The 24,512-nt window shown below is 40.0% G+C and overlaps 2 protein-coding genes across 3 annotated transcripts in view; both read left to right on the forward strand.

Moving 5' to 3' along the window:
• The first annotated feature begins 8,242 nt into the window (after window positions 1-8,242).
• Window positions 8,243-19,687, forward strand: LOC138950638 (snRNA-activating protein complex subunit 3-like). The gene is made up of 8 exons (XM_070322356.1): window positions 8,243-8,247; window positions 9,463-9,496; window positions 9,758-9,871; window positions 10,504-10,641; window positions 11,274-11,356; window positions 12,195-12,362; window positions 16,682-16,789; window positions 17,573-19,687. Exons 1-8 carry the CDS (start codon window positions 8,243-8,245, stop codon window positions 17,688-17,690), a joined length of 768 nt encoding a protein of 255 aa, XP_070178457.1. The 3' UTR covers window positions 17,691-19,687.
• A 2,138-nt stretch (window positions 19,688-21,825) lies between these two features.
• Window positions 21,826-24,512, forward strand: part of LOC138975433 (uncharacterized) — a 10,339-nt gene continuing 7,652 nt past the window's right edge. The window contains exons 1-4 of one of the 2 annotated variants that reach the window (XM_070348118.1): window positions 21,826-22,068; window positions 22,416-22,467; window positions 23,038-23,143; window positions 23,935-24,120. In XM_070348118.1, the coding sequence (XP_070204219.1) occupies window positions 22,020-22,068; window positions 22,416-22,467; window positions 23,038-23,143; window positions 23,935-24,120 (393 nt within the window). In that variant the 5' untranslated portion in view covers window positions 21,826-22,019. The remainder of the gene's footprint in view (window positions 22,069-22,415; window positions 22,468-23,037; window positions 23,144-23,934; window positions 24,121-24,512) is intronic. The other variant, XM_070348126.1, reaches the window with a different exon arrangement.

Consider the following 24,512-nt stretch of genomic DNA (forward strand, 5'->3'; position numbering starts at 1 on the left):
TAAAACTAGAAATACAATAACAGGCACACCTGAAAGTATCTTGGAAGAAAACCAAGACAGGAAGATACAATGCAACACAGTTCTTGGCTCACACAATAATTTAACTGTAAACACAAGAGATGCTCAGAATTCCTTCCTATTCCACCACCAGCCTTTAAAGTCTAATAGCCACTGCTAACTGGTAGAATCATCACAGGGCAGGCAGCATACCTTACACCCCAAACTGACAACAGAAAATATACAACAGGTGAACTCTTTCTCAACAGCCATACCCTATCCTACTCCTGGCCAGTCACCAGCCAGCCAGCCAGATAAAAATAATCCAATGGGGGGGGGGGGAACTACATTGAAAACAAGATACATATAGCAGCAAGAGATTTCAAAAATAGGTCAGGCCTTGTTGGCAGAGCCATAAACTGATTGAAGGAGGTCACAATTCTCTGAATAACCATTCATTTTTAAACCTGGTGTAAAGCCTCTAGGGGAGTGATACAAATAAAGGCAATGCAATATCTGAATGTGACCTTTCCCGCTTGCCAAATGATCCTGTCTTGCAGACAAACAACCAAGACATGGGAATCAAACCAAAATATCCCTGTCCCTTTGCAGCAAGGATAAAGAAGACATTATTTTTTTTAAGCAAGAAAAAGGTTCTATCAGAGCAAGTAAAAGACATATTGCTCCTATAGTAACTAGACTTTTTATTCTGAAAAAATTCTAGCTGAAGTAAATTGCTCAACTTAAAACTATGACTATGAGCATTTGATCGAGAAAGATAAATATATTGAAGCCATTTTTCTTTAATCAAACAAAAGAAAGGTAACTGAACAAGAATGCCAAATTCCACAAGACCAGTATGTTTTAGTTTTTTTTGCATGCCTTGTTAACGGAAAGGCATGCAAAAAACAAAAACATAAAAATAAAAATATAAATATTCATTCAATGATTCATTGTTCAGTGAAAGGTCAGTGTGTGGTGTGTGCGACTGACTTGCATGTGTGTGTGTGTGTATGTGTGTGTGGGGGTGACTGTGTGTGTATCAGTGTGTGTTGGGGGGGGGGGGGGGGGCACTGTGGCTGATGGGGTCTATGTCGACCCGAAAAGAGTGGTATTCCCTGTAGGTGGATTTCCTGTAGGTGGACTCCCTGTATACAGAAAATACCACAGGGTCAGTGGAGTTCCTGTAGCGTTTCGCTGATCTCGCTGAAAGTCACGTGATGCTCAGCAACATCGGTAGAATTTGATGTTTTTCTATCTTTTTTTATATTTCTTAGAAATTCGAGTATGGTTTGCAAGTTTTATTGAAAAACTGCACCCTGTGGGATTCCCTCCCTGTATAATCTACAGGAACTCCACCTACAGGGAATCCCACTCTTTTGGTCGACATAGACCCCTTCAGCGGCACTGCCCGTGTGTGTGTGTGTGTGCATGTGTGTGTGTGTGCGTATGTGTGTGTGTGTGTTTGTGTGTTCCAAGACAATTTGAAAGGGAGCGAGGTCCAGGTTAATAATTATGCCCGTCTCCAGGAAATCTGTATTTCTGAATCTGTTTATTGTTGACCCTTATAGTTGATACTGATGTGCAATAACTGTTTTTTGAACTTGAACTTGAACTTGAACTTGCGATGTTTAAGGCCTTAGGCCTGTTCATCGATCCTGTCGAATGGTACTCCAATAACACTTTTGTTGGTGGCATGCGCGGGCGGTCATTGGTAGCACGTTGGTGAGAATTTCTCTGGTCTGTCTGCCCAGAAATTGTCCAGCCTTCCTTTGAAACTGTTCACTGATGGTGCTGTCACAACTGTTTCTGGCAGACTGTTCCAGTGAGGAATCACCCTTTCTGCGAAGAAGCAGCTCCGAACGTTCAGCCTACAAAATGGTTTGTACAACTTGAGGCTGTTTCCCCTAGTGTCTTTGGTTTCGGTCAGCTGGAAATTCGGGTTGCCTGTGTCGTAGATCCCATGCATATACTTGTAGAGGTCGATCATGTCACCTCGGAGACGCCTGTGTTCGAGACTCGGTAGTTTGAGTACAGCAAGTCGTTCTGGGTAAGTTTTCTCACTGAGAGCCGATATCAGTTTGGTAGCCCTTCTCTGTACGTCCTCTATTTCCTTGCACAGCAGTTTCTGCTGTGGTTGCCATACTGAATGCCCATATTCAAGGATTGGTCTGACAAGACTCTTGTAGAGTTGTACAAACACCTCCCTATCCAGATGCTCAAACGATCTCCTGATGATGCCTAAGGTTTTGTTTGCCTTCGCAGTTGCTTGTGCAACATGTCCCTTGAAACTCAGGCGATTGTCTACAAGTACACCAAGGTCTTTCTCCGTTTCGCTTTCTTCTAGAGTGATGCTAACCTCCTCACCACTTTCGGATCTCCCTTTCATGTGATAGCTGGTCTCTGTGTGTTGTTTGCCTAGCTTAAGGACACTACACTTCTTTGGGTGGAACTTGAGGAGCCAGTTGTCAGACCACTCTTGTAGCTTGTCCAGATCTTCCTGCATGACAACAGGTCCTGAGGGCACGTCAGTACGTGTATATAGCTTGGTGTCGTCAGCAAACAACTTCACAGAGCTGGTGACTTGGCTAGGCAAGTCGTTTATGTACAGGGTGAAGAGCAGAGGGCCCAATACACTTCCCTGGGGGATTCCACTGGTGACTGGCGCTTTGTCTGAGTGTGTACCGTTCACAATCACTTGCTGATGCCTGTCCGCTAGAAAGTTGCGTATCCAGTTAAGGACGTTACCATGAATTCCATGCGCTTCAACCTTCGCGATCAGTCTTGCATGGGGAACAGTGTCGAATGCCTTCACGAAGTCCATGTAAACTATGTCAACACTGCCTCCTTCATCTAGAATCTTTGTCCAATCATCCAATGCCTCAAGAAGATGGGTCACACATTTAGTGATCAAAGACTGGATTCAAAACTCCTAACAGATTTTTAAATGTATGCTTGACTTTCAATAACATTCTTTGCCACTTACAGTTGTGTTGATCAACAGGGTGTCGTAATATCGTGAATATCTGCACTGAATCTCTAACGCGTCGTCTGCTGTATTCCAGTTTCCCGCAATTCAGACTGGTCACTCAAAAACTTAAAGTTGCTAGAAAAAATTTAATTAACGAATAAAAGCTTGCGTTTTTTATGGTTTGTCAAGAACTTAAGCAGTTAGAAACAAGAAACATTGGAGCATTCCACATATTCCTTTATATTTCAATATTACTTATTACTTTCCGTGTTCATTCTACATTTTGTATTGCAAGATGGAAGCACTAGACGAAAACGAAAGCAAAGAGGAACAGATCACTAGTTCAACATGGCTAGGCACAGTAATCAGTGCAAGGAAGTTCTTTCAGTCCTGGGATGCAGAAGTCACTGCTCTGTCTCAACCATTCCCTAAATGCGTATATCGAGTGACAAATGGGCATTCCAACTGATTTGACTGAGGAACTTGCCAACTTGAACTTGCCAACGTTTGCAGGTGAGAAACTGCATGGATGGTGTTTCAACTGCTTAATTGTTGTGGTGAAGGGCTTGAAACCCACACGAGTTCGCTGTATTCTTTACGCATGGTTGTCTAGAATACGATACGTACGGTCAGTGGAAAAAAAATACGACGAGAAAAATTCCAAGAGTACTTTTCTTCCCGAAGCCTATCCAATCTGGATCTGGATCTGGATCTGGATCTTTTACGTTGCAGGAACCACTGTTGGTCATCTTCGCAACGGATGCGGGAGAGCGCATAATAATGATTTCGAATACAATAAAAGTCCTGACTTTGGTGGGACAAGTCATATATACACATGATTGGACACACGATTACAGTGATTGTAAACATTGAAAGAAACATTTGTTTTAAATGTATTGGTAAACTTAATTAACAATAACAGTGCGACAGACACGTGTGAAACATGATTGAATCGTCTATGTTCAAATGCTGTGTGGAGTACGCTAATTTTTCTGAAAATGCACCAAGTTTGTTTGAGAATACTCCAAACGCAAATCAGGGGTTCCCACTCCCAGGTCTGTCTATGTTTACATTACACTGTAATACAGCCCTGAAAGTGGCGAGTATTTTACTCGCCATGGCAATTAGATACATGTAACTGGCGAATACAAAATCGTCAAATGCGAGTAACGTTGCTGAAACAAAGGCATGGTTGGTTTGGCAAGTAACGTTGCTGAAACAAAGGCATGGTTGGTTTGGCGAGTAAAATTTGCTCTCTGGCGAGTAAATTATGAGAAGTAATCGCCAAAGGCGAGTGCACAATTTTTTGGGACTTTCAGAGCTGCATTACCAATACCATACAAAATGACAATTTTATAAGCTAAGGCCAAAAAAAAAAAAGTTGTATGTTTCTGGTCACCCGACCCTACCTAGTTTTTTCCCGCTGACCCTAGACTTTTTTTATTGCATTTGTAAAAAAAACAAGTCGCGTAAGGCGAAAATACAATATTTAGTCAAGTAGCTGTCGAATGAAACTGAACGCAATGCCATTTTTCAGCAAGACCGTATACTCGTAGCATCGTCAGTCCACCGCTCATGGCAAAGGCAGTGAAATTGACAAGAAGAGCGGGGTAGTAGTTGCGCTAAGAAGGATAGCACGCTTTTCTGTACCTCTCTTTGTTTTAACTTTCTGAGCGTGTTTTTAATCCAAACATATCATATCTATATGTTTTTGGAATCAGGAACTGACAAGGAATAAGATGAAAGTGTTTTTAAATTGATTTGGACAATTGTAATTTTTATATATTTAATTTTCAGAGCTTGTTTTTAATCTGAATATAACATATTTATATGTTTTTGGAATCAGCAAATGATGGAGAATAAGATAAACGTAAATTTGGATCGTTTTATAAATTTTTATTTTTTTTTTACAATTTTCAGATTTTTAATGACCAAAGTCATTAATTAATTTTTAAGCCACCAAGCTGAAATGCAATACCGAAGTCCGGGCTTCGTCGAAGATTACTTGACCAAAATTTCAACCAATTTGGTTGAAAAATGAGGGCGTGACAGTGCCGCCTCAACTTTCACGAAAAGCCGGATATGACGTCATCAAAGACATTTATCAAAAAAATGAAAAAAACGTATGGGGATTTCATACCCAGGAACTCTCATGTCAAATTTCATAAAGATCGGTCCAGTAGTTTAGTCTGAATCGCTCTACACACACACACAGACACACACACACACACACACACACACACACACACACACACGCACGCACATACACCACGACCCTCGTTTCGATTCCCCCTCGATGTTAAAATATTTAGTCAAAACTTGACTAAATATAAAAAGAAGAAAAAAGCGTCAAAACGAAAGTAACAGACGGCAGACGACACAAGGGGGATAACCCCGCATCCCTTTTGTCTCATTTGTTTTGTAATGTGTTGCCTTTCTCTTTGTATAGTAAGTCCAGTCTCTTTGCGTCACTGTATAGTTATTTTCTACCCTGACCAAAACAAAACAAAAAAATAAAAAAATATAAATCCCTACCTACCTACCCTATTTTTTGTAGCCATGTTACCAGAAACATACAACTTTTTTATTTTTGTCCTAACACTAATGGCTGAAATGTCGCTACTTTATGTAGAGCTGTCTGTCCGAGGCAACAACAAAAAAAGTTGGTTTAGGGTAACGTGACCAAACAAATAGTCGGTAGGTAGGCTTTTCTAATCTTTTTATTAAATTTAGTCGCGTACAAAGGAGGTTACTTCCTTTAGTCTCAGTATGGTTCGCAAAATGTGCCATAAGGTGGTTGTTGTTTTTTAAAATAAAAAACAAGTTTTAGGGTCAGCCAATCAGAGTAATATTCCTGACGTGATGAATATTCACAGATCAAATGCGTTTGACACACAACAATCTCACAAGATAAACCATGTTCAACATGCGTTTCGGTTGCTTCGCTTTTTTTTTGTTGAATAGCGAGCGACAGATTTAGATCCGACTCAAAACGGATGGGAAATGACGTAAAGATACATTTGACGTAACGCGAGTGACGCAATTTCACTTGATTTTCCGAACTTAGGTAATTTAGATTTCAAGTGAGCGGGTCGGCATTTCACACTCAGAGGATGGGCGGTACCTTTCTGTTCCATAAAGGACCCACCGACAAAACTCGCTTATCGGTATTTTTTGTAGATAAAGAGAGTATTATCTGACAGCATTTCAAGTGTCATTCTGTAGAATAAATCACGCTGATATTGTTGATTTACATTTTTACTTTGTTTTGTCAATTTTTAGCTTGATATACAAAAAGGGTCCCTGCCTGAACGTTATAACATTTAACAGGTCACCTAGAATCCGTCCTGATTGGTCAAAAAGTCATATGGGGCACTGAATTGGTAATAATAGATTATATATCGTCCTTGTCCGATTGAAACCTCGTAAATCGATTTTTAGCGTTTTGAGAAAAACACAAAAAACGTCTTTAAAAAATAACTTGTCATCAAAATAAGCCAATTTTTTCTGCACATGATCCACAAACACAAACAAATTACTGTGTGTCATTAAATAGTGTTGGTCACAATTAAAACGCACGATATTCAACAAAATTGCAAGATACGAGTTTTTCTTTTTTAAAACCCGACCAAACTTGAAGGTTTTCTAACATAGCCAAAGAACAAACAAGTCGCGTAAGGCTAAAATACAACATTTAGTCAAGTAGCTGTCGAACTCACAGAATGAAACTGAACGCAATGCAACGCAGCAAGACCATATACTCGTAGCATCGTCAGTCCACCGCTCATGGCAAAGGCAGTGAAATTGACAAGAAGAGCGGGGTAGTAGTTGCGCTGAGAAGGATAGCACGCTTTTCTGTACCTCTCTTCGTTTTAACTTTCTGAGCGTGTTTTCAATCCAAACATATCATATCTATATGTTTTTGGAATCAGGAACCGACAAGGAATAAGATGAAAGTGTTTTTAAATTGGTTTCGAAAATTTAATTTTGATCATAATTTTTATATTTTTAATTTTCAGAGCTTGTTTTTAAAGGCATACTAACGCACTCCCGTGTTTACAAAGTGTAGTTTGCCCACAATCGATGTCAAACGCACCATAAGACCATATAATGACGATACGTCACCATGCGCGGACCATAATACATGCATTACAGCTTGTTCTAGCCTCTGAAAAAGTGAGGATGTCAACAAAGCCGCGGTGTTCTCTCCCTTGCATCAACGTTACATGTGTTGCCAAATCTATAAATAGGACGATCCAGATCAAAATGAAAATTCAAATATCTCAACATTTAAGGGGTCCTAGACCACAATATTTTGCAGGGAACTTAATTTAGTCTGTCTCCAGCTGTTGGTAAAGCAATTAGCGTGTATAGTCATCGAGTACATATGGCTTTAATCCAAATAAAACATATTTATATGTTTTTGGAATCAGAAAATGATGGAAAATAAGCTGCACGTAAATTTGGATCGTTTTATAAAAAAAATAATTTTTTTACAATTTTCAGATTTTTAATGACCAAAGTCATTAATTAATTTTTAAGCCACCAAGCTGAAATGCAATACCGAAGTCCGGGCTTCGTCGGAGATTACTTGACCAAAATTTCAACCAATTTGGTTGAAAAATGAGAGCGTGACAGTGCCGCCTCAACTTTCACGAAAAGCCGGATATGACGTCATCAAAGACATTTATCAAAAAAAATGAAAAAAATGTCTGAGGATATCATACCCAGGAACTCTCATGTCAAATTTCATAAAGATCGGTCCAGTAGTTTAGTCTGAATCGCTCTACACACACACACAGACAGACAGACACACACACACACATACACCACGACCCTCGTCTCGATTCCCCCCTCTATGTTAAAACATTTAGTCAAAACTTGACTAAATGTAAAAAGACAAAAGCAATGTTTAAAAAACGCAGTAAACGTACACAATCGTTCTTTTGTCACAATTTTCATTTGTTTTTTGATTGTACAAACCGATGTATACTCATTCTTGTGTAAAATTTCCTTGCAGTCTCCTTGCAACCTTTTCAATTAACACATAAAAACAAACTTGTGTAAACTGAAGCTCATAAGTACATTACATTCTTTACTTGCAGGGAAGCGTAAACATCCATACAAGAGCCTTTTTGTATGCACAGAAAACAGGGTATTCCTTGAAAACAATGAGATATCTTAGTTTGAGTGCAATTGTCATCTAAATGTCTTGAACAGCTAGTAAAACTTTATGCAGGATGACCACTCATGAGAATGCAGAGCTTAACGACCATGGGGTAGACCATCATAGTATTGGCATGAATCTACTGGAAAAACCTCCTTGACATGCTGAAGGTGCTGCCACTTTATGTCTTTGATGGTCAGCCGTACTGTGTAGAGCTGGGGGTGATATCAGGCTCACCATGTGCTCTCCTTTTTTGTTAAAAAGGCCGCCACTCCTCAGAATAGATGAGCTTTTAGCGACAAGTACCGTCAGGCAGGTACTTCGGACTGCGGATATCCATCAATTGGGAGCATCAGACCCTCCTCAATGGGGACCGAGATTTACAGAGCAAAGTCCCTTTGTGGGGGACGTATCACAAGGTCATCTAGTCCTGAGGAGGACCATTGTTATTGTACCTAGACCAGACACGTGTTTCGACACTATTGTGTCTCATCAGTGGTCAGGTGGTACTGATGGCGAGAGTTGTCAACCCATGGTATCCAACTAAGAAGCAAACCACTCTCTGAATGGTAGCTTCTGTTGGCATGGGAGACTACCCTCATCTGACAACCCCAAGGGGATATCTGTGAAGGGAAACACTTTGATTTAAGGCCAAAGTGTGGAATTGATACTTATTTCTCTCTCTTTCTCTGCTAAGAGATTTTAACAAATCTCGGAAGAAAGTCTCTGCTGACTTTCAATTGTTTCTTTCACAATTTCTGATGTTATATATATATATATATATATATATATAAATTAGAAATTTATAATGAGAGCGCTGCTAAAAATGCCAAAATGTGCACTCGATCGCTTGTACTTTTAAAGAAAAGTTATTAATAGAATGACGTCAAGAGCGAGAATGCATAGAAATTACGTCATGAGCAAGGGAGATCATCCTTTACTCTGTGTGTGTCTCCACCGCCTACATTCCAACAAGGAATTTTGAAAGCAAGGAGCACACTAGAGGTAATGGAAGAGGTCATTACCTCTTCTAGATCAATTAGGTCATTGCCCCCCACCTCTTCCATTACCTCTAGTGTGCTCCTTGCTTTCAAAATTCCTTGTTGGAATGTAGGCGGTGGAGACACACACAGAGTAAAGGATGATCTCCCTTGCTCATGACGTAATTTCTATGCATTCTCGCTCTTGACGTCATTCTATTATATATATATATATATATATATATATATATATATTTATGAATTATTCCTTGTGTGTGTCTTCAGTGTGGACACATTGAAATGTGGTGATGAACCTGCTGACAAAGATGACCTTCTGAAAATGAAAGGACTGTCCAAAGATCTGGACCTCACCTGTGTCAAGTCAGTATTTTAAAGGGGAAAAAGTGCATAATAATATGTGGAGGGTTTAGTTGGAGTCGCTCGAATTCGTTTCTTACATAGTTTTCCACACACCCTTAAATTGGAGGTATAGTACCTCCTGATGTTGAAATTACATAAATAAAAATTCTTTATGTTTGGGTTTTACCTCTTGATGATCACATCTTTAAACTTTTCTTTTTTTAAGGTTCCTTCTGATATATATAATCCCACTTCTAATTTTTAAAACAACTTTTTTTGCAGGTACCACTGAGTCAGAATAGTGAAATTGCGCCTGAGAATAGCATTCTGCATCCGAATGTTGTGCTTACTGTCAAGGTCTACCGCCAGCGCCTTAAAGCTGCCATCTTGCCAAATGTGTGTGTATACAAAGTGTTGACACATGGTTGAAAGACTTTGTCACTTTGTTTATTATAATGATTAGTTTTGACTGTCTAAAATGGTTGTACATGTACTACGGTCTTTCTCATATTTTTCACCAAATTTAGTGGCTGGGAGATTGAGTTTTTGTCAGGTGATTGACTGTTCAAGTGGTCACAAAATTCATTTGTTCCCTCACTTGTGAAAAGCCAGTAAGTTTGTTTTTATATTGTACATGTAGAACATCTGTGTTCAGTGCTTGCAAAAATAATATAAAATAAAATAAACTACTGCTATGATGAGTAAGTAACGGGTTTAATTTCAAGGAAAAAGAGTTATTCAGAATAAATTTGTAGCCATAAATAATGTGTAGTATTGTAGACTTAGTGACTTCAGTTTATTTTATAAATGGTGTGATATTTTAGTTCTGTCTATTGTTCTCTTGTCCATTTTCTCCACAAGTTTTACTGTGAATTCAGAGACAGGATCAGAGTAACATAGTGAATAAATAATAATAATAATTCTCTTTATTTATATAGCGCCTTATCCGAAGTTCAAATACTGTAGTATTCTGCATTTGTTCTTATGTGTTTGTATATATCTTATTCAATGGTTTATTGTCCCTCCAGGGAGAGGTATTTCAAGTTCTGGGCACAGAGCCACTGACGGATCTGAAGGACAGGATCATTTGCGTGAAGGACGACGCTGTGGCTGGAGACTTCAGTGACTTTCCCCACGTTTCTAACGAGGGCCTTACGCCCGCTAAGGTGTAGTGATTTTGTATCAGAAGTTGTTCCTGGCCAAAAGTCCGGTGGGTTAGGGGTGGAGATTTTTCTGATCTTCCATGTCAGCTTATGTGCAGACCTGCTAGTGTCTTATCCCCTTACGTGTGTACACGCAAGTACAAGGCCAAGTGCGCACTGAAAAAATCCTGTAATCCATGTCAGAGTTCGGTGGGTTATAGAAACACGAACATACCCAGCATGCTTCCCCTGAAATCAGCGTATGCTGCCCGAATGTCGGGGTAAAAACGGTCTTACACTCGTGCAAAACATGAGTGAACGTGGGAGTTTCAGCCCATGAACGAAGAAGAAGAAGAAGATATCTTCAATCCAGGTCAAACTAACCTATTGTCCTCTGAGCCTGAGAACAACACTGTTACACTTTTGTGCAAGTTTGTAGGTATTTGGTTTTATCTGAGAGGAAGGTGTTTTCCCCCCTTACATTGCTGTTTGTAATTTATGCATGGGCACAGGTTTGTTTGACCTCAGTGAGAGCTAAGCGGAGCCGTCTATTCCTGTTCGTTTTAGTATAAGGAAAGGAAGCGGGGTGGTTTACAAGTGTGTCTAGGTAGATGTGTAAGAAGAGATTTCTTATAGAATGTTCTGTTCTTTTCCAGCATACCTACAAGTCTGGCATGTTCTTTATTGAAAACACATTCTACAATGACATGAGAGAGGCAGACAATAGAGACTACAGCGAGTAAGTTGCAGCAAAGGTTGCATGTTTAGTATGTGTTGCACGCTTTCTCTGCGTGTGTCTAGCTGTTGTGAGACAGTGTATTGTTTTAACAACTGTTTTTGATTGTCATCCGGTAGATATGTTCTCCCAAGATCCTTGACTCTTTTTGACTTGTGACAAAACTTTAGGGACACTGTTTTCATCTGCATAGTTAAGCATATGTTAAGTACATGTATCAACTCAAGTCGAACAGTGTAAATGGGATCTGTGATCAGACTTTTTTTTTATCACAATCCTACTTTGTCTGAACTGTTACACAGCTTCAGTTTCACTGATCACATATTAACTGACCGCTTTTGTGTTCGTATAAGAGTGAAACAGGGTTCAGGCTGGGAGAAAAAAAACTGTGGGTCATTTGACCCCCACAAAATCTGATGGGGCATAATGGAAAGCACTTGAGCAGGCTGGGCACATGGCGTGTTTGTATAATTGAACCATAGTGAAACCGTATTTCTCATGAGACACAGAGAGCTGAGTTTTGAAATATGACGCAACAATTTCAGAACAATTCATGTGGGTCAATGTGACACACTTATTTTTTTTCTTCTGCTCCATATTTAAGAAGTTCTTAGGTCATTTGTAGCCCAAGTTTGCAAAATGACCCCCTGATTTTTTTTTTGTGAGGGGGGGGGGGGAGTTAAAAATTAAATCTCACTTTCAAATCCTGTAAGACTAAGAGAAATTAAGCACGGTTGAAATCTTCATTTCGCTCTACATCATTTTCCTATTATGAAAATGTATGATTTTATTACGCTGCTAGTGCTACATACAACCCTTTCTCTTTCTCTTTATTCCACAGACCCATTCTGAAGTGGGCGAAGGAGAACGACCATGAATCTTACCCACATTTCCGCAAAGCTCAGATGGAGGACACAGTATTCCTGGACCTGAATATTCAGCTTGGTGTTCCTTACCTCTATCAACATCAGGGAAACTGTGAGCACGTCATCGTCTTCACAGATCTCAGGTCAGTCAACAAGTCAACACTCGGCTATTTGTGAGGTCTCTGTTCAGAGGACTATTGCACCGTAACTAAGAAGCATCCAAACATGTTAGTTATCAAATCATGGCGTGTTCAGACGCTGGCGAAAACTGAACACTTAATTCATGTTAAAACTTGCTCAGCTGTCAGGTCAATTAACATTCATTTTGTATCGGATCAAAAGCAGTCTTGGGATACCAGTGATCATGTGAGGCATTTTCCAAATAGGTATTGTTATTACAATATTAGAATAAGATGGTTGCGTAGCCTGGTTATAAGGACATCAGTCTTCTGTGTGGAAAGGTTAGGGTTCAAATCCTCATGTGAATCCCATTTATAAGAAAGGTGAAAAAGAACACTGCAGTAACTATCGTCCGATTTCATTACTCAGTTGCATTGGAAAAGTATTGGAAAAATGTGTTCAAGCCCATGTTTTTCGATATCTCACAGAGAATGATTTATTAACGGTTTCTCAGTCAGGGTTTATTCCTGGTGATTCAACTAGTTTTCAGTTGTTGAGTATGTATGACGATTTTTGTCAATCCTTAGATAAGCAGTTGACGACTCAGGCTGTTTTCTGTGATATATCAAAAGCCTTCGACAGAGTGTGGCACAAGGGTTTGTTGCATAAATTATATGCTATAGGCATAAGAGGTGTTTTATTAAAATGGTTTGAAGATTATTTGACTGGCAGGTTACAAGCCGTTGTTATCCACGGCAGGAAATCGACATACGGACGTGTTTGTTCAGGTGTTCCCCAAGGTTCTGTTCTGGGGCCCTTGTTGTTCCTTGTGTACATTAACGATATTGTCATTAATATCGAATCTGTCATTAAACTTTTTGCTGATGATACCAGTTTGTATTTATCTCTAAATGATGCAAACACGCGGACACAGATCTTAAATGCAGACTTAGCCAAAATTGCACACTGGGCGAAAAAATGGAAAGTTAATTTCAATAATTTAAAAACAGATTTGATGACCTTTTCTGGAAATAGAATGCCTGAAACCCTTCCTCTTGTATTTGATGGAACAATTCTGAGAGAAAACCACGTTCACAAACATCTTGGTGTACTGATTCAGAGCGACTGCAAATGGGAATCACATGTTCAGTCAATTATATCTAAAGTACGTGTTCTTCTCTCATGTTTTCGGTCCTATAAGTATCGCCTTAGCCGAAAGGCACTTGAACTTATGTATAAATCTTTTATTATTCCCCATTTTGATTTTTCTGACGTCATTTGGGATAACTGTTCTGACAGATTAGCTACTTTATTAGAAAACTTGCATCTTGATGCCATAAGAACCATTATAGGTGCAGTTCGTGGCACGAGTCACCAAAAATTGTACGATGAATCAGGATTTACAACACTGAAGGAGAGGCGAAAAAGACACATTGATTTTGTATTTCAAATTAGTTAATGCACGCGTGCCACCATACTTACTAGAACGTCTGCCTCCTCTCGTTGCTTCTGTGAACCCTTACCATAGACGAAGACCACTTGACAGACAGACTCCCCACTCTCGAACTGAATTGTATAAAAAGTCATTTTTTCTGTCTTCGACTTCCCTGTGGAATGAGCTTCCAGATACTGTAAAACAACTTGATTCTATTGGGTTATTTAAAAAACGTATTAGTTCTGATGATTCTGTTGTTCCCTCGTATAGATACACATCTGATCGAAAATCAGAAATTATCCATTGCAGACTGAGATTGAGGATCAGCAATCTAAATAGTGATCTATTTGACAGACATTTAATTCCCGACCCGTCATGCACTTGTGGTTATCCTGTTGAAAATGCGGAGCACTATATTTTTCATTGCCCCTTATCTCTTCAAATACGTGAAGTCACCTTGTCAACACTGCCCAACTATGATTTGCTAACCGCTGATGATTTTCTGTATGGCAATAGAGACAAGTCAGACAGCGAAAATGCATTGATATTTGACCAGTTATTCAGGTTTATCTTATTAAGCAAACGTTTTGAATAATGAATGCATTTATCTCATCCATGTTCGAAACGACCATGTGCAGTACTGTTTACATTTCCTTGTTCTGGTAGTATTCTATTTTCAACCATGTGGAAGTCATTGTATGCGTGTGTGTGCGAGTGAGTGTGTGAGCGCGTGTGAGTACTGTTGTTAGTTTAGCATTGGTTTTTTTTTTCTTTTGTTTTTTTCCCTTTTATTGTTACATGTTTGTCTACCATAATTTACCATTATTATTTTGACATTATTTCAAATTTGTTATATTAAAATCGTCCGCCAAATTTCATTTGCTTTTAAGAGTACGCTCATAAGCCTAGCTTGTTGTGCTCCATGTTCCTTATTTCATGTATGCGGTAATAGTACCAATGGAATTTATTGAATAAACTTGTTTAAACCAAATTAAGGGTGGAGATTTTTTTTAATCTCCCAGGTCATCTTATGTGCAGACCTGCTAGTGCCTTATCACCCTTCATGTGTACAATCAAGCACAAGACCAAGTATGCACGGAAAAAAATCCTGTAATCCATGTCAGAGTTCAGTGGATTACAGAAACACAAAATCACCCAGCATGGATCTCATAAAATGGAGTGTGACTGCCTAGATTGTAGGGAAAAACTACCATATGCAGGCATCTAGCCTAATCACACCATTCCTGTCATGACGCGCACGCATAAATTAGAATGCATGCTATCAATCAATCAATCAATATGAGGCTTATATCGTGCGTATTCCGTGGGTACAGTTCTAAGCGCAGGGATTTATTTTTATTTTTTTATTTTTATAGTATGCAATTTATATCGCGCACATATTCAAGGAGCAGGGATTTATTTATGCCGTGTGAGATGGAATTTTTTTACACAATACATCACGCATTCACATCGGCCAGCAGATCGCAGCCATTTCGGCGCATATCCTTTTGTCAATCGTGGGATCTTTAACGTGCACACCCCAATGTAGTGTACACGAAGGGACCTCGATTTTTCGTCTCATCCGAAAAACTAGCACTTGAACCCACCACCTAGGTTAGGAAAGGGGGGAGAAAATTGCTAACGCCCTGACCCAGGGTCGAACTCGCAACCTCTCGCTTCCGAGCGCAAGTGCGTTACCACTCGGCCACCCAGGGACAAAAGGAAATAATATAAAGACAAGGATAAAGTGCAGGACCTGTATCGATTATCTGTGTTTTCAGTAGACAGAAAATGTCTGATTTACTATCTTGAATAGAAATGTTGAGTTCACCATATATGTGGCTGGCGAGGGGGCGGTGTAACTGTTATATTGGGGAACGGAGTGAAAGAGCGGGGAGGGGGTAGATAAATACCAACAGCAATGTCAATGCCTATGGTATATAACATGCGTATCTTCATATATGAGATAGCTTAATCATGTGCTATCGTCTGTTTTCCCTGTCTGGCATTATGTTTGCTCAGTAGTGACGACATGGACAAAATCTACGTTGCCATGTCCTTTTGTTCAAGAGGCATAATTTATTTGTTTAGGAACTCTTAACATTGAAAATGGTCCCAAATGACAGAAAACTGCTTGAATTTCAATATACCGGGTACCTCAGATTTGTTTAAATCAGATACAAATTGTGGATTTTTTCTTCTATCTGAATGTGAAGTGAATAAAAAATGGGCACGGACAATCTACTTTTGGAAACGACTTCATAGTGTCAGGTGACTCTTCAGGCAATTTTATGTTAATCTTATTCTTACCATATTAGAGCTTTTTCAATTTGTGAACACAATGATATACAACACAAAAATATGCGATCAGACCTGCATTCTCGATGAGCTGTTGAAAAACCTCATGTAATGAAATGGAGAAAACAAGGAAAATAGCAAGCACTGTTGAGAGTTAATGACATCATAGAGTCTGAATATACAACACAGGGACATGTCCAGACTTCGCCCCATGGAAGTGACAAACACAATTTCTAAGAATACTCACCTCAATTTAACCACAGACCCTAGTTACCCAACTTATGAGTATCAGACTGAGTAGCACCTTGTAACCAATAAATGGTCAAGGTTGCTAACTCTTGGCTACTTAGCCAGTGCGCCATTTGTGGGAGTAGTCTCCCCTACCGGTAGTGACCCTCCACACATGCGCACCATACTCCGTCAGTTCAAATTCTCCTTATAGTTAAATTGAGGTGATGTATTCAAAAGAAATATGTATATTTTACAAGTAAATTGACTTTTTTAACGAAGAGTGAGCATATTGAAATTAATTTATTTGATGACAAAAGTCTGGAAATGGAAATAATTGGTTCTTAATAATAAATATACATTACTTTGGTGTGTTGGCAGGTTGCTTCAGTGTGAAGACCCGCAGGATATCAGCATCTACCCCTTCCTACTGAGTGAGACCATCACAAGGCGCATCATCTGTAGAGCCTGCATGATGGACTCTGCTAAGTAAGTGGCACCTTAGTCATCTAGAGTCACATGATCCTGAACTGCTAGGTGTCACCCTAGTCATCTAGAGTCACATGATCCTGAACTGCTAGGTGTCACCCTAGTCATCTAGAGTCACATGATCCTGAACTGCTAGGTGTCACCCTAGTCATCTAGAGTCACATGATCATGAACTGCTAAGTAAGTGTCGCCCTAGTCATCTAGAGTCATATGATCATCAACTGTCGTTAACTGAGATATACTGTGATTTTGTTCTCAGAATTAAACAAAACAAAACACACAAACGCATGAACACTAAGATGCATGCGTTCCCTCATGTGTGTGCACACTTGCACTCTATAAATAGAGCTAAGCTTGACGACTCTGATGTGCAGTGTCACCTGTGTTGAGAGGGCTCCATTCAAAAGTGACCCTGCATTTCAAGTGTCTTTTCTGGACAGATCTACCGTTCACTTGATAGACTATGAGACAATAGAGAGGGTTCTGTATTGAAAGGTGAACTCTCATCAAATCCAGGCAATGCATTATTCATTTTACGAGTACAGGTAGTCTTCAATGAATGAAATTATGTTGTGTGCAAATGAAGGTTGTCTCAGCTGGGCCCAAGGCCAGGATATGAACGTTTATTTATGACCTTGCCAATCCACTGTGACAAAGTATGGCAGCAACTGCTGATTTGGCAGCTAAGGTTTTAAGCATTTTTAGATTACTTTTGCCATTTCGCGGTTTGATAATGCCAAAGATGTTCCTGTAAAAATTTGACATTTTGTCTATTGTCCACAGATGGGTGGTGCATGAGAGCCAGCTTACTCCGGAGAGCCCGTGCTTCATGTGTCACAGCTGTTTCACCTTGCTGCACTACGATCAGAATGGACAGAAAATCTGTACCTTCAAGGCGTAGAAAACGGGACCACCCTGAATCTTTCTTGTGTCAACTTGTGTGTATGGAATGACAGTCATAGGCATTGTAGGGAATCATTCCATTCTCCAGAATGGACACAACAATTACACCTCCAAGGCGTGAAAAACCAGGCAGAATATTGGACCACTGTAATCTACATCTTATGTCAACTTGAGTGTATGGCAGACCTGTTTACCAGTACGATTTGGGCGTATTTTGTACGCCAAATTATTATCGGTACGCAAATACGCGACACACGCATAAAATACGCCTAAGAAAAAGTCTAGAATACGTTTTCCGGTGTTGGTATGCTGATTACGGAATGGTACAACTGATACCGGTTTCGGTCGAAGGGAGATAACCATGACAGCGAGTCTTCAGCTGTGGAAACCTTGTTCAGTTGTTGGCACGTGCGATCGTCTGGACAATCGTGGCAAAATGAAGCGGAAAAATGTGCCAGTTTCGGATGACTGTACCAAGTCTAAAAAGCAGAAGCAGCAGATTTTCTTGGAGAAATATAAGAAAGGGCCAGGAATTGTGGAGTCTACTATGGGAAAAAGTCATGCACACTGCAAGTATTGTAAATCAGATTTCTCCATTGCCCATGCTGGGAAATATGACATCGAACGACACTGCAGTTCTAAAACTCACCTGGACAAGGTTGCTGCAAAGAAATCCGCTGAAAGCTGCCAAGGAATTATGAAGTTCATTCCCGCAAAGCAAATCCTGCCAGAAGAAAAGGCTGTAGTCCGCGCTGAGTTGATTGTAAAAATGAACTTGCCACTGTCAACCGCAGATGTTATTTCACGAACTTCATCTTTTCATTATCAATCTGTTTGGAAGACACTGGTTATAATGCTATAAACTGACAGGTAAATACAATTGTTTTATTCCTGTTGTATTGGAAGGAGTTAAATTCTGAAGGTGTTCACAAGACATGCTATTCTTACACAAACACGTATGTTTGGACCCACGCGTACATTTTCCCTACCCCATATGGCTTTGCTTGCAAAGTACACCAACTTTTTGAAAAATACACTCAACTTTTTGGGAAAGTACTCTTGCCTCGGGTTTAGGGTAAACAGGTCTGGTATGGAATGAAGTCACTGACCTTTGGCTGTGAAAACATGACGTGCATCAAGATGGACACATAATCTGCCTCTCAAGGCCAACAAGTTCAGGCTTACAATTGGACCACTCTAACCTGCATCTTTGTGTGAACTTGTGCATGCAATGAAAGCATTCATTCATTAGGGCAGAGAGAAATTCTGCCCCTTTAAATCGCACAAGTACAGAGAAACTTGGACCACCCTATCTTGCATCAAAGAGTGAAGGTGAAAGGAATCAAAGCATGCAATTCATTAGGACAGAGAGAACTTTTTTTATGGAAATAAAGAAACGTAACGTTGACATTGAAAAGGTTTTCTTCATCAGAATTGATACAAATCTGCTCCTTCAAGACGTAAAAGTACATGCAGAAAACTTGACCACCGTAACATGCAGCTTGCTGTGAACTTGTGCGTGTGTAATTGAGGAATGTTGACAGTTGAACCCTTTCCTTCACCAGGAATCACAGCTACGTGTCACAAAGACTGACTTCCTGTGGTCTAATTTTAAGTTGCCTTCCTTCTGACAACATGGCAGTTCAAATCTTTGTGAAATGTATGTCAAGAGGTTGACATTTCTCATACTATATTTTCAGAAAAGGCCTGTATTGAGTATTGAGCAGTAATTGATATCATGGAGACTTTCTCAGTGTTGATTGTTAAGCTTGATTATTTGTAGTATTTATCAGTCAACATAGTGCACATGTTTTACTAAGACTGAGCCATCTCCTGTGTCTATTCCAACTCTAGGGCCTTTTCCATGATGTGTGTGTGTGTGTGTGTGTGTGTGTGTTGTTGTTGTTGCACATGTGCTTCAAGCTGTAGCTGAATTTCAGACTGTGATTGGAAATCTGACCAAGGCTATATCTGCACACATGAAAAATAAAGTTCAGTTACTTTTTATGAAGATTGTTGTGTGTGTGTGTGTTAGTTCAGTTATCTAATGATGAAGGCAAGGTTTGACCCCGTCTGTGAAAGCTATTGACGCAGTCAGTATTTGTCATAGCGATAGCCTAGCAATGCAATGCTTGTAACCCGATTTCATGCTTTTTTAGGGCGGGAGCAGGGTAGCTCAGTTGGAAGAGCAAATCTTGATAAAAGCTCCAAGCACTTTCCAGTTCAACTATTAAATACACACAATCAAATGTAAAGAAAACGCACAAAGAAATTAAATTAAAATAAATTAGAAACATTAAAAAGAAACTGGTACCCAGTGGATTGGCTCAAGAAAAAATCGCCCATTTAGCACGGCTATTCTTTATGCGGGAATGGACCTGCTGGTACTTTAGGCGTTGGTTTTACACACACACACACACACACCACACACACACCTTGGAGCCACGGTAGTTCAGAAATAAGATGGGTATGGTCAAAGGGAATTTAACCACACAACTTAAAATTTCTTTTACTTTCCACACGCACGTACGCGCGAGCACACACACATGCACGCAGCAAGCACAACACACTATAAGGAACTGTCTTACTGAACTAAACTAAGGCGGGTTTTACATACACACACACACACACACACACACACACAAATGAATTGTCTTACTGAACTGAACTAAGGAGGGTTTTCCACATACAAACACCGACACAGACGCACGCACGCACACACACACACACACATCTCTCTCTCCTCTCTCTCTCTCTCTCTCCCTCTCTCGATCTCTCTCATACACACACACACGCACGTACACACACACACACACACACACACACATACACATAATTACGCGGGCGCGTCCTAGTTCTAATTTTGGGTTCAGAAATGAGTAATAGTGTATTACTCCCCCGCCACTCCCCCCCCACCCCCCTTATGAGCCTATTTCTGAAAGATAACCTACTTCTTCTTTTTAAATTATAATGTAGTAAAAAGGAATCAGGCCATGGATGATAAATACGAACAATCTTCAACACTATCAAACAACAAGGGTCAGATGCATGCACATGTTGGCAGATACATACGACAGACAGAGTGAAATTTATAAACTCCTCTTTATTGGGGCTTGATCAAATGGAATGAAAGAAAACAAATATGCACTAAACAAACAAACAAACACACCGGCAAGCAAACACACAACCAATCAAATAAACCAATCAGTCAACAAGCAAACTGAAGGCAATTTATAACATTAACATAAACCTTACGCGGCAAGAAAACGTAAAATAAGTACCGGGCGTCCTTCAGATTTATTGAAGTGAGGGCTTAGAGAACTGTACGCACGTCGTTTGATTAAGAATAGCCACAGATAAAAACAAGTCGCGTGGAGCGATATAAAAACACTGTTTGGTCAGTCGGTATCAAAAAGATCAACACCACAAACCAGTCATCGCCGAGACTACAATTAAATAGTTTCGGCTAACCATACCTGAAGACCGAGACAGGACACGCTCGTCTCCGCGAAGTATGCGACTGTAGTACTTACTAAACCTATTTTCTTTCCTTTTGAGCACATTTTTTTTTAGAGTAAACATGGCATATCTATATATGTTTTTGTATTCAGGAGAAGATGACGAATACATTGCATTCATTTTCTTTGATCTGCTACTGACAATTCGATTTTAAGGACAAATGAGCAAACTAATTAATTAAATGTTAAGCTTTTCCAAGCTGAAATGCAATCCCATAGTCCGGAATTTGTCGAAGATTGCTTTAAAATGTTTTAATCAATTTGGTTGAAAATTGAGGGTGTGACAGTGCTACCTCAACTTTCACAAAAAGCCGGATGTGGGCGCCATCAAAGACATCTATCGAAAAACAGAAATTAAAGTCTGGGGTTTATCATACCCAGGAACTCTCATGTGAAGTTTTATGAAGATCGGTCCAGTAATTTTATCGGAATCGCTTTATATTCACACACACACACATACACACACCATTCCCCTCGTCTCGATTCCCCGTATACGTTAAAACTTTTAGTCAAGTTGACATGATTGTTTTTTTATTGGAGGGGAAAAAACCGGTGTGTTAAAAGAACACACAGCACCTATATAACAAATTGACTTTGCTGAAGTATTTGCTTTTACAGCACCAAATCTCCCACGGAGTTTTTTCTAAACTTTCTTTTGCGGAAAGCTCTTGGCGGCGCAGCTCTCAGCGAGAACTTGTCCAGATATTCAGCACACACTCTAATCTTTGTTCATAACATTATATAAGAAAGCAGCTGAAAGTTTCTGCGAAGTTATTGCTTGGAAATTGATTGGGTGCAGCGCATTTGCAATGTATATCACTCACGCCATCTTGGTTTTGTTTCTTGCTTTGCGTAAAGGTAAGGGCATGCCTGTTTGTGTGTTTGTGTCAGCCCGCTCTGTTCGTCTTTCTGTTTACGCACTTTTTTTGTAGACGTTGTGTTTTGTTCGTTTGCTGTTTCTCCCTCTGCGAACCACTCGAATGGGATGGAATCTATGTGAATAATGAGCCCGCATGATTGTATGTCTTCTTTCTTCTTGACACAAATCCTGCATTTATTTATTTGTATTTGTATGCTTAACGTATTTTCTGGTTTTACTCCTTTACTTTTTAATGATTTTCATCAATTTCCTGTGACTTGAAATACATTTAGACACAACACAGGCTTTCTACTTTCTGGTTTACAAATAATTGTTTTCTTTGCAGCTGACGGCGCTGCGTGTAATTCATGCGTGAATTCCAAATCTGTTCCAAGCTCGTAAGTATTTAGTGCGTCAGTTTGTCTGTCTGCTTGTCTGTGGTCCCGCAATATGTTTATCTTTTTCTTATTATAATTGTTGTCGGTAGGATTTACTTATGTCTTTCGTTTTGTTTAAAGCTGTCATGATCCATACACATACATATAATTGCAACGACTCGACATTACGATTCTCTTTGTGGACCTATTCCCCAATTATGTTATCTACAGTTTCTATAACTCTAAACAAAAATAGTCAGCAGTCAGTCTTCTGATTACCTGGTGCCCAGCGGTAACCTGGGGGAGCTATTGTTTTATGTGTCTTTGTCGACGTCCCACTGCTGCTGCTCTGAAGAACAAACATAAGATTACTTACACGCACACGCACACACTCATATAAATATATACACACACACACAAACACACACACACACACACACACACACACACACACACACACACACATACACACACAAGCATAAAACCAGATGTTTGTCTCACGCCACTTTCACATGTTTGTTTGGCCTTCTCTTTGGTTGCCGGTTGAAGAATAGTAGTAGTAAAAACATGCCATATTATGATACTTCTCAGCTACGCGGTGAAGACGTATCATGACTCCAGTGAGTTTGTGGAGAACCCTCACCGTGGGTTTGTTGACCAGCTCATCACACACTCCAGTCACCACTCGGCTCTCACGGTAAGCACTATGGACACGTGAATGGCTGGTCTCATCTTCCAGGTCAACGTATACATGTGCAGACCTATTAGTGTGACCTGCTCGTGCGTTATCCTCTTCGTCTGTACACGCAAGCACAAGACCAAGTGCGCATGAAAAAGATCATGTAATTCATGTCAGAGTTGAAACACGAAAATACCCACCATGCTTACCCAGAAATCGGTGTATGGCTGCCTTAATGGCGGGGTAAAAACGGTCATGCACGTAAAAACCTACTCAGTCGGGTAAAAACTCGGGTAAAACAATGTGTACGGGGGAGTTTCAGCCCATGAACGCAGAAGAAAAGAAGAAGAAGAAGAAGAAGAATGCTCGAGCTTTTTTTCTTTCTTAATTCTTGTTATGATGTATACACGTATGTAGATATTGATTGGCTACTTAAGGCGATGGTGAACTAACTTATTGCTTGCGACAGTCAACGTTTTCAATTGCTTCGTGCTTCTTTGTTTCTTGACCAGTACTCTTGATTTTGGCACCGCGCTCTGCCTAAGACTCTGCACTTGACTTTGATATATAAGTATCATGTGTTTGGTCCAGTTATCACAGTGAGCCTTATATCAAAGGAATGTGCATAGTCTTAGGAACACAACGGTACCAAATTCAAAAGTACTGGTCGAGAAACAAAGACGCTCGAAGCAATTGAAAACGATGACTGTTGTTAGTCATAATTTAGTTTACAATTGTGCTAAACGGTCTAAGGATTGTGAAATCCGATACAGTCCGAAAAATATTTGATGAGTGTGGACTCTTGGCAGATGTCTAAGCTGGACGGCATGCGCCATGACAAAGGGATAACGATGGCGTTAAGGACCTTTGTCATTGACACCTTTGTGACGTCATCCATCTCTGACGATTACCTGAACAAGATACGTCATGACCTGGATACCTTGATGAGCGCTGGCTTTACCACCGCTCTTCGTTTCTGCTACATATTCTCACAGGTTTGATGTGGAAAGCATTCTGTAATTTGAACGCCTGTTACTTTCTTAGTTCATGCATGATTCCGTATTTAACTAATTGTTGGATGGACGAAATTAGAAGATCACGCTCTGTGGTTAAACAGCTACACATGTATACACACACGCGCGCGCACAAACACATACACACACACCCACACACACACACGCACGCACACACACACACACACACACACACACACACACACACACACATACACATAAACACACACACACACACACACACACAAACATACCCAAACACCCAAACACACACACACTCACACACATACACATACACACACACACACACACATACACACACACACACACACACACACACACACACACACACACACACACACACACACACACAG

Source organism: Littorina saxatilis, linkage group LG1 (genome assembly GCF_037325665.1).
Source record: "Littorina saxatilis isolate snail1 linkage group LG1, US_GU_Lsax_2.0, whole genome shotgun sequence".
Classification (NCBI taxonomy): Eukaryota; Metazoa; Mollusca; class Gastropoda; order Littorinimorpha; family Littorinidae; genus Littorina; species Littorina saxatilis.

Coding starts and splice junctions, on each gene's coding strand:
- LOC138950638 (XM_070322356.1), top strand. Junction 10,642..11,273: donor AGGGCCTTACGCCCGCTAAG/GTGTAGTGATTT, acceptor GTTCTTTTCCAG/CATACCTACAAGTCTGGCAT. Junction 11,357..12,194: donor GACAATAGAGACTACAGCGA/GTAAGTTGCAGC, acceptor TTTATTCCACAG/ACCCATTCTGAAGTGGGCGA.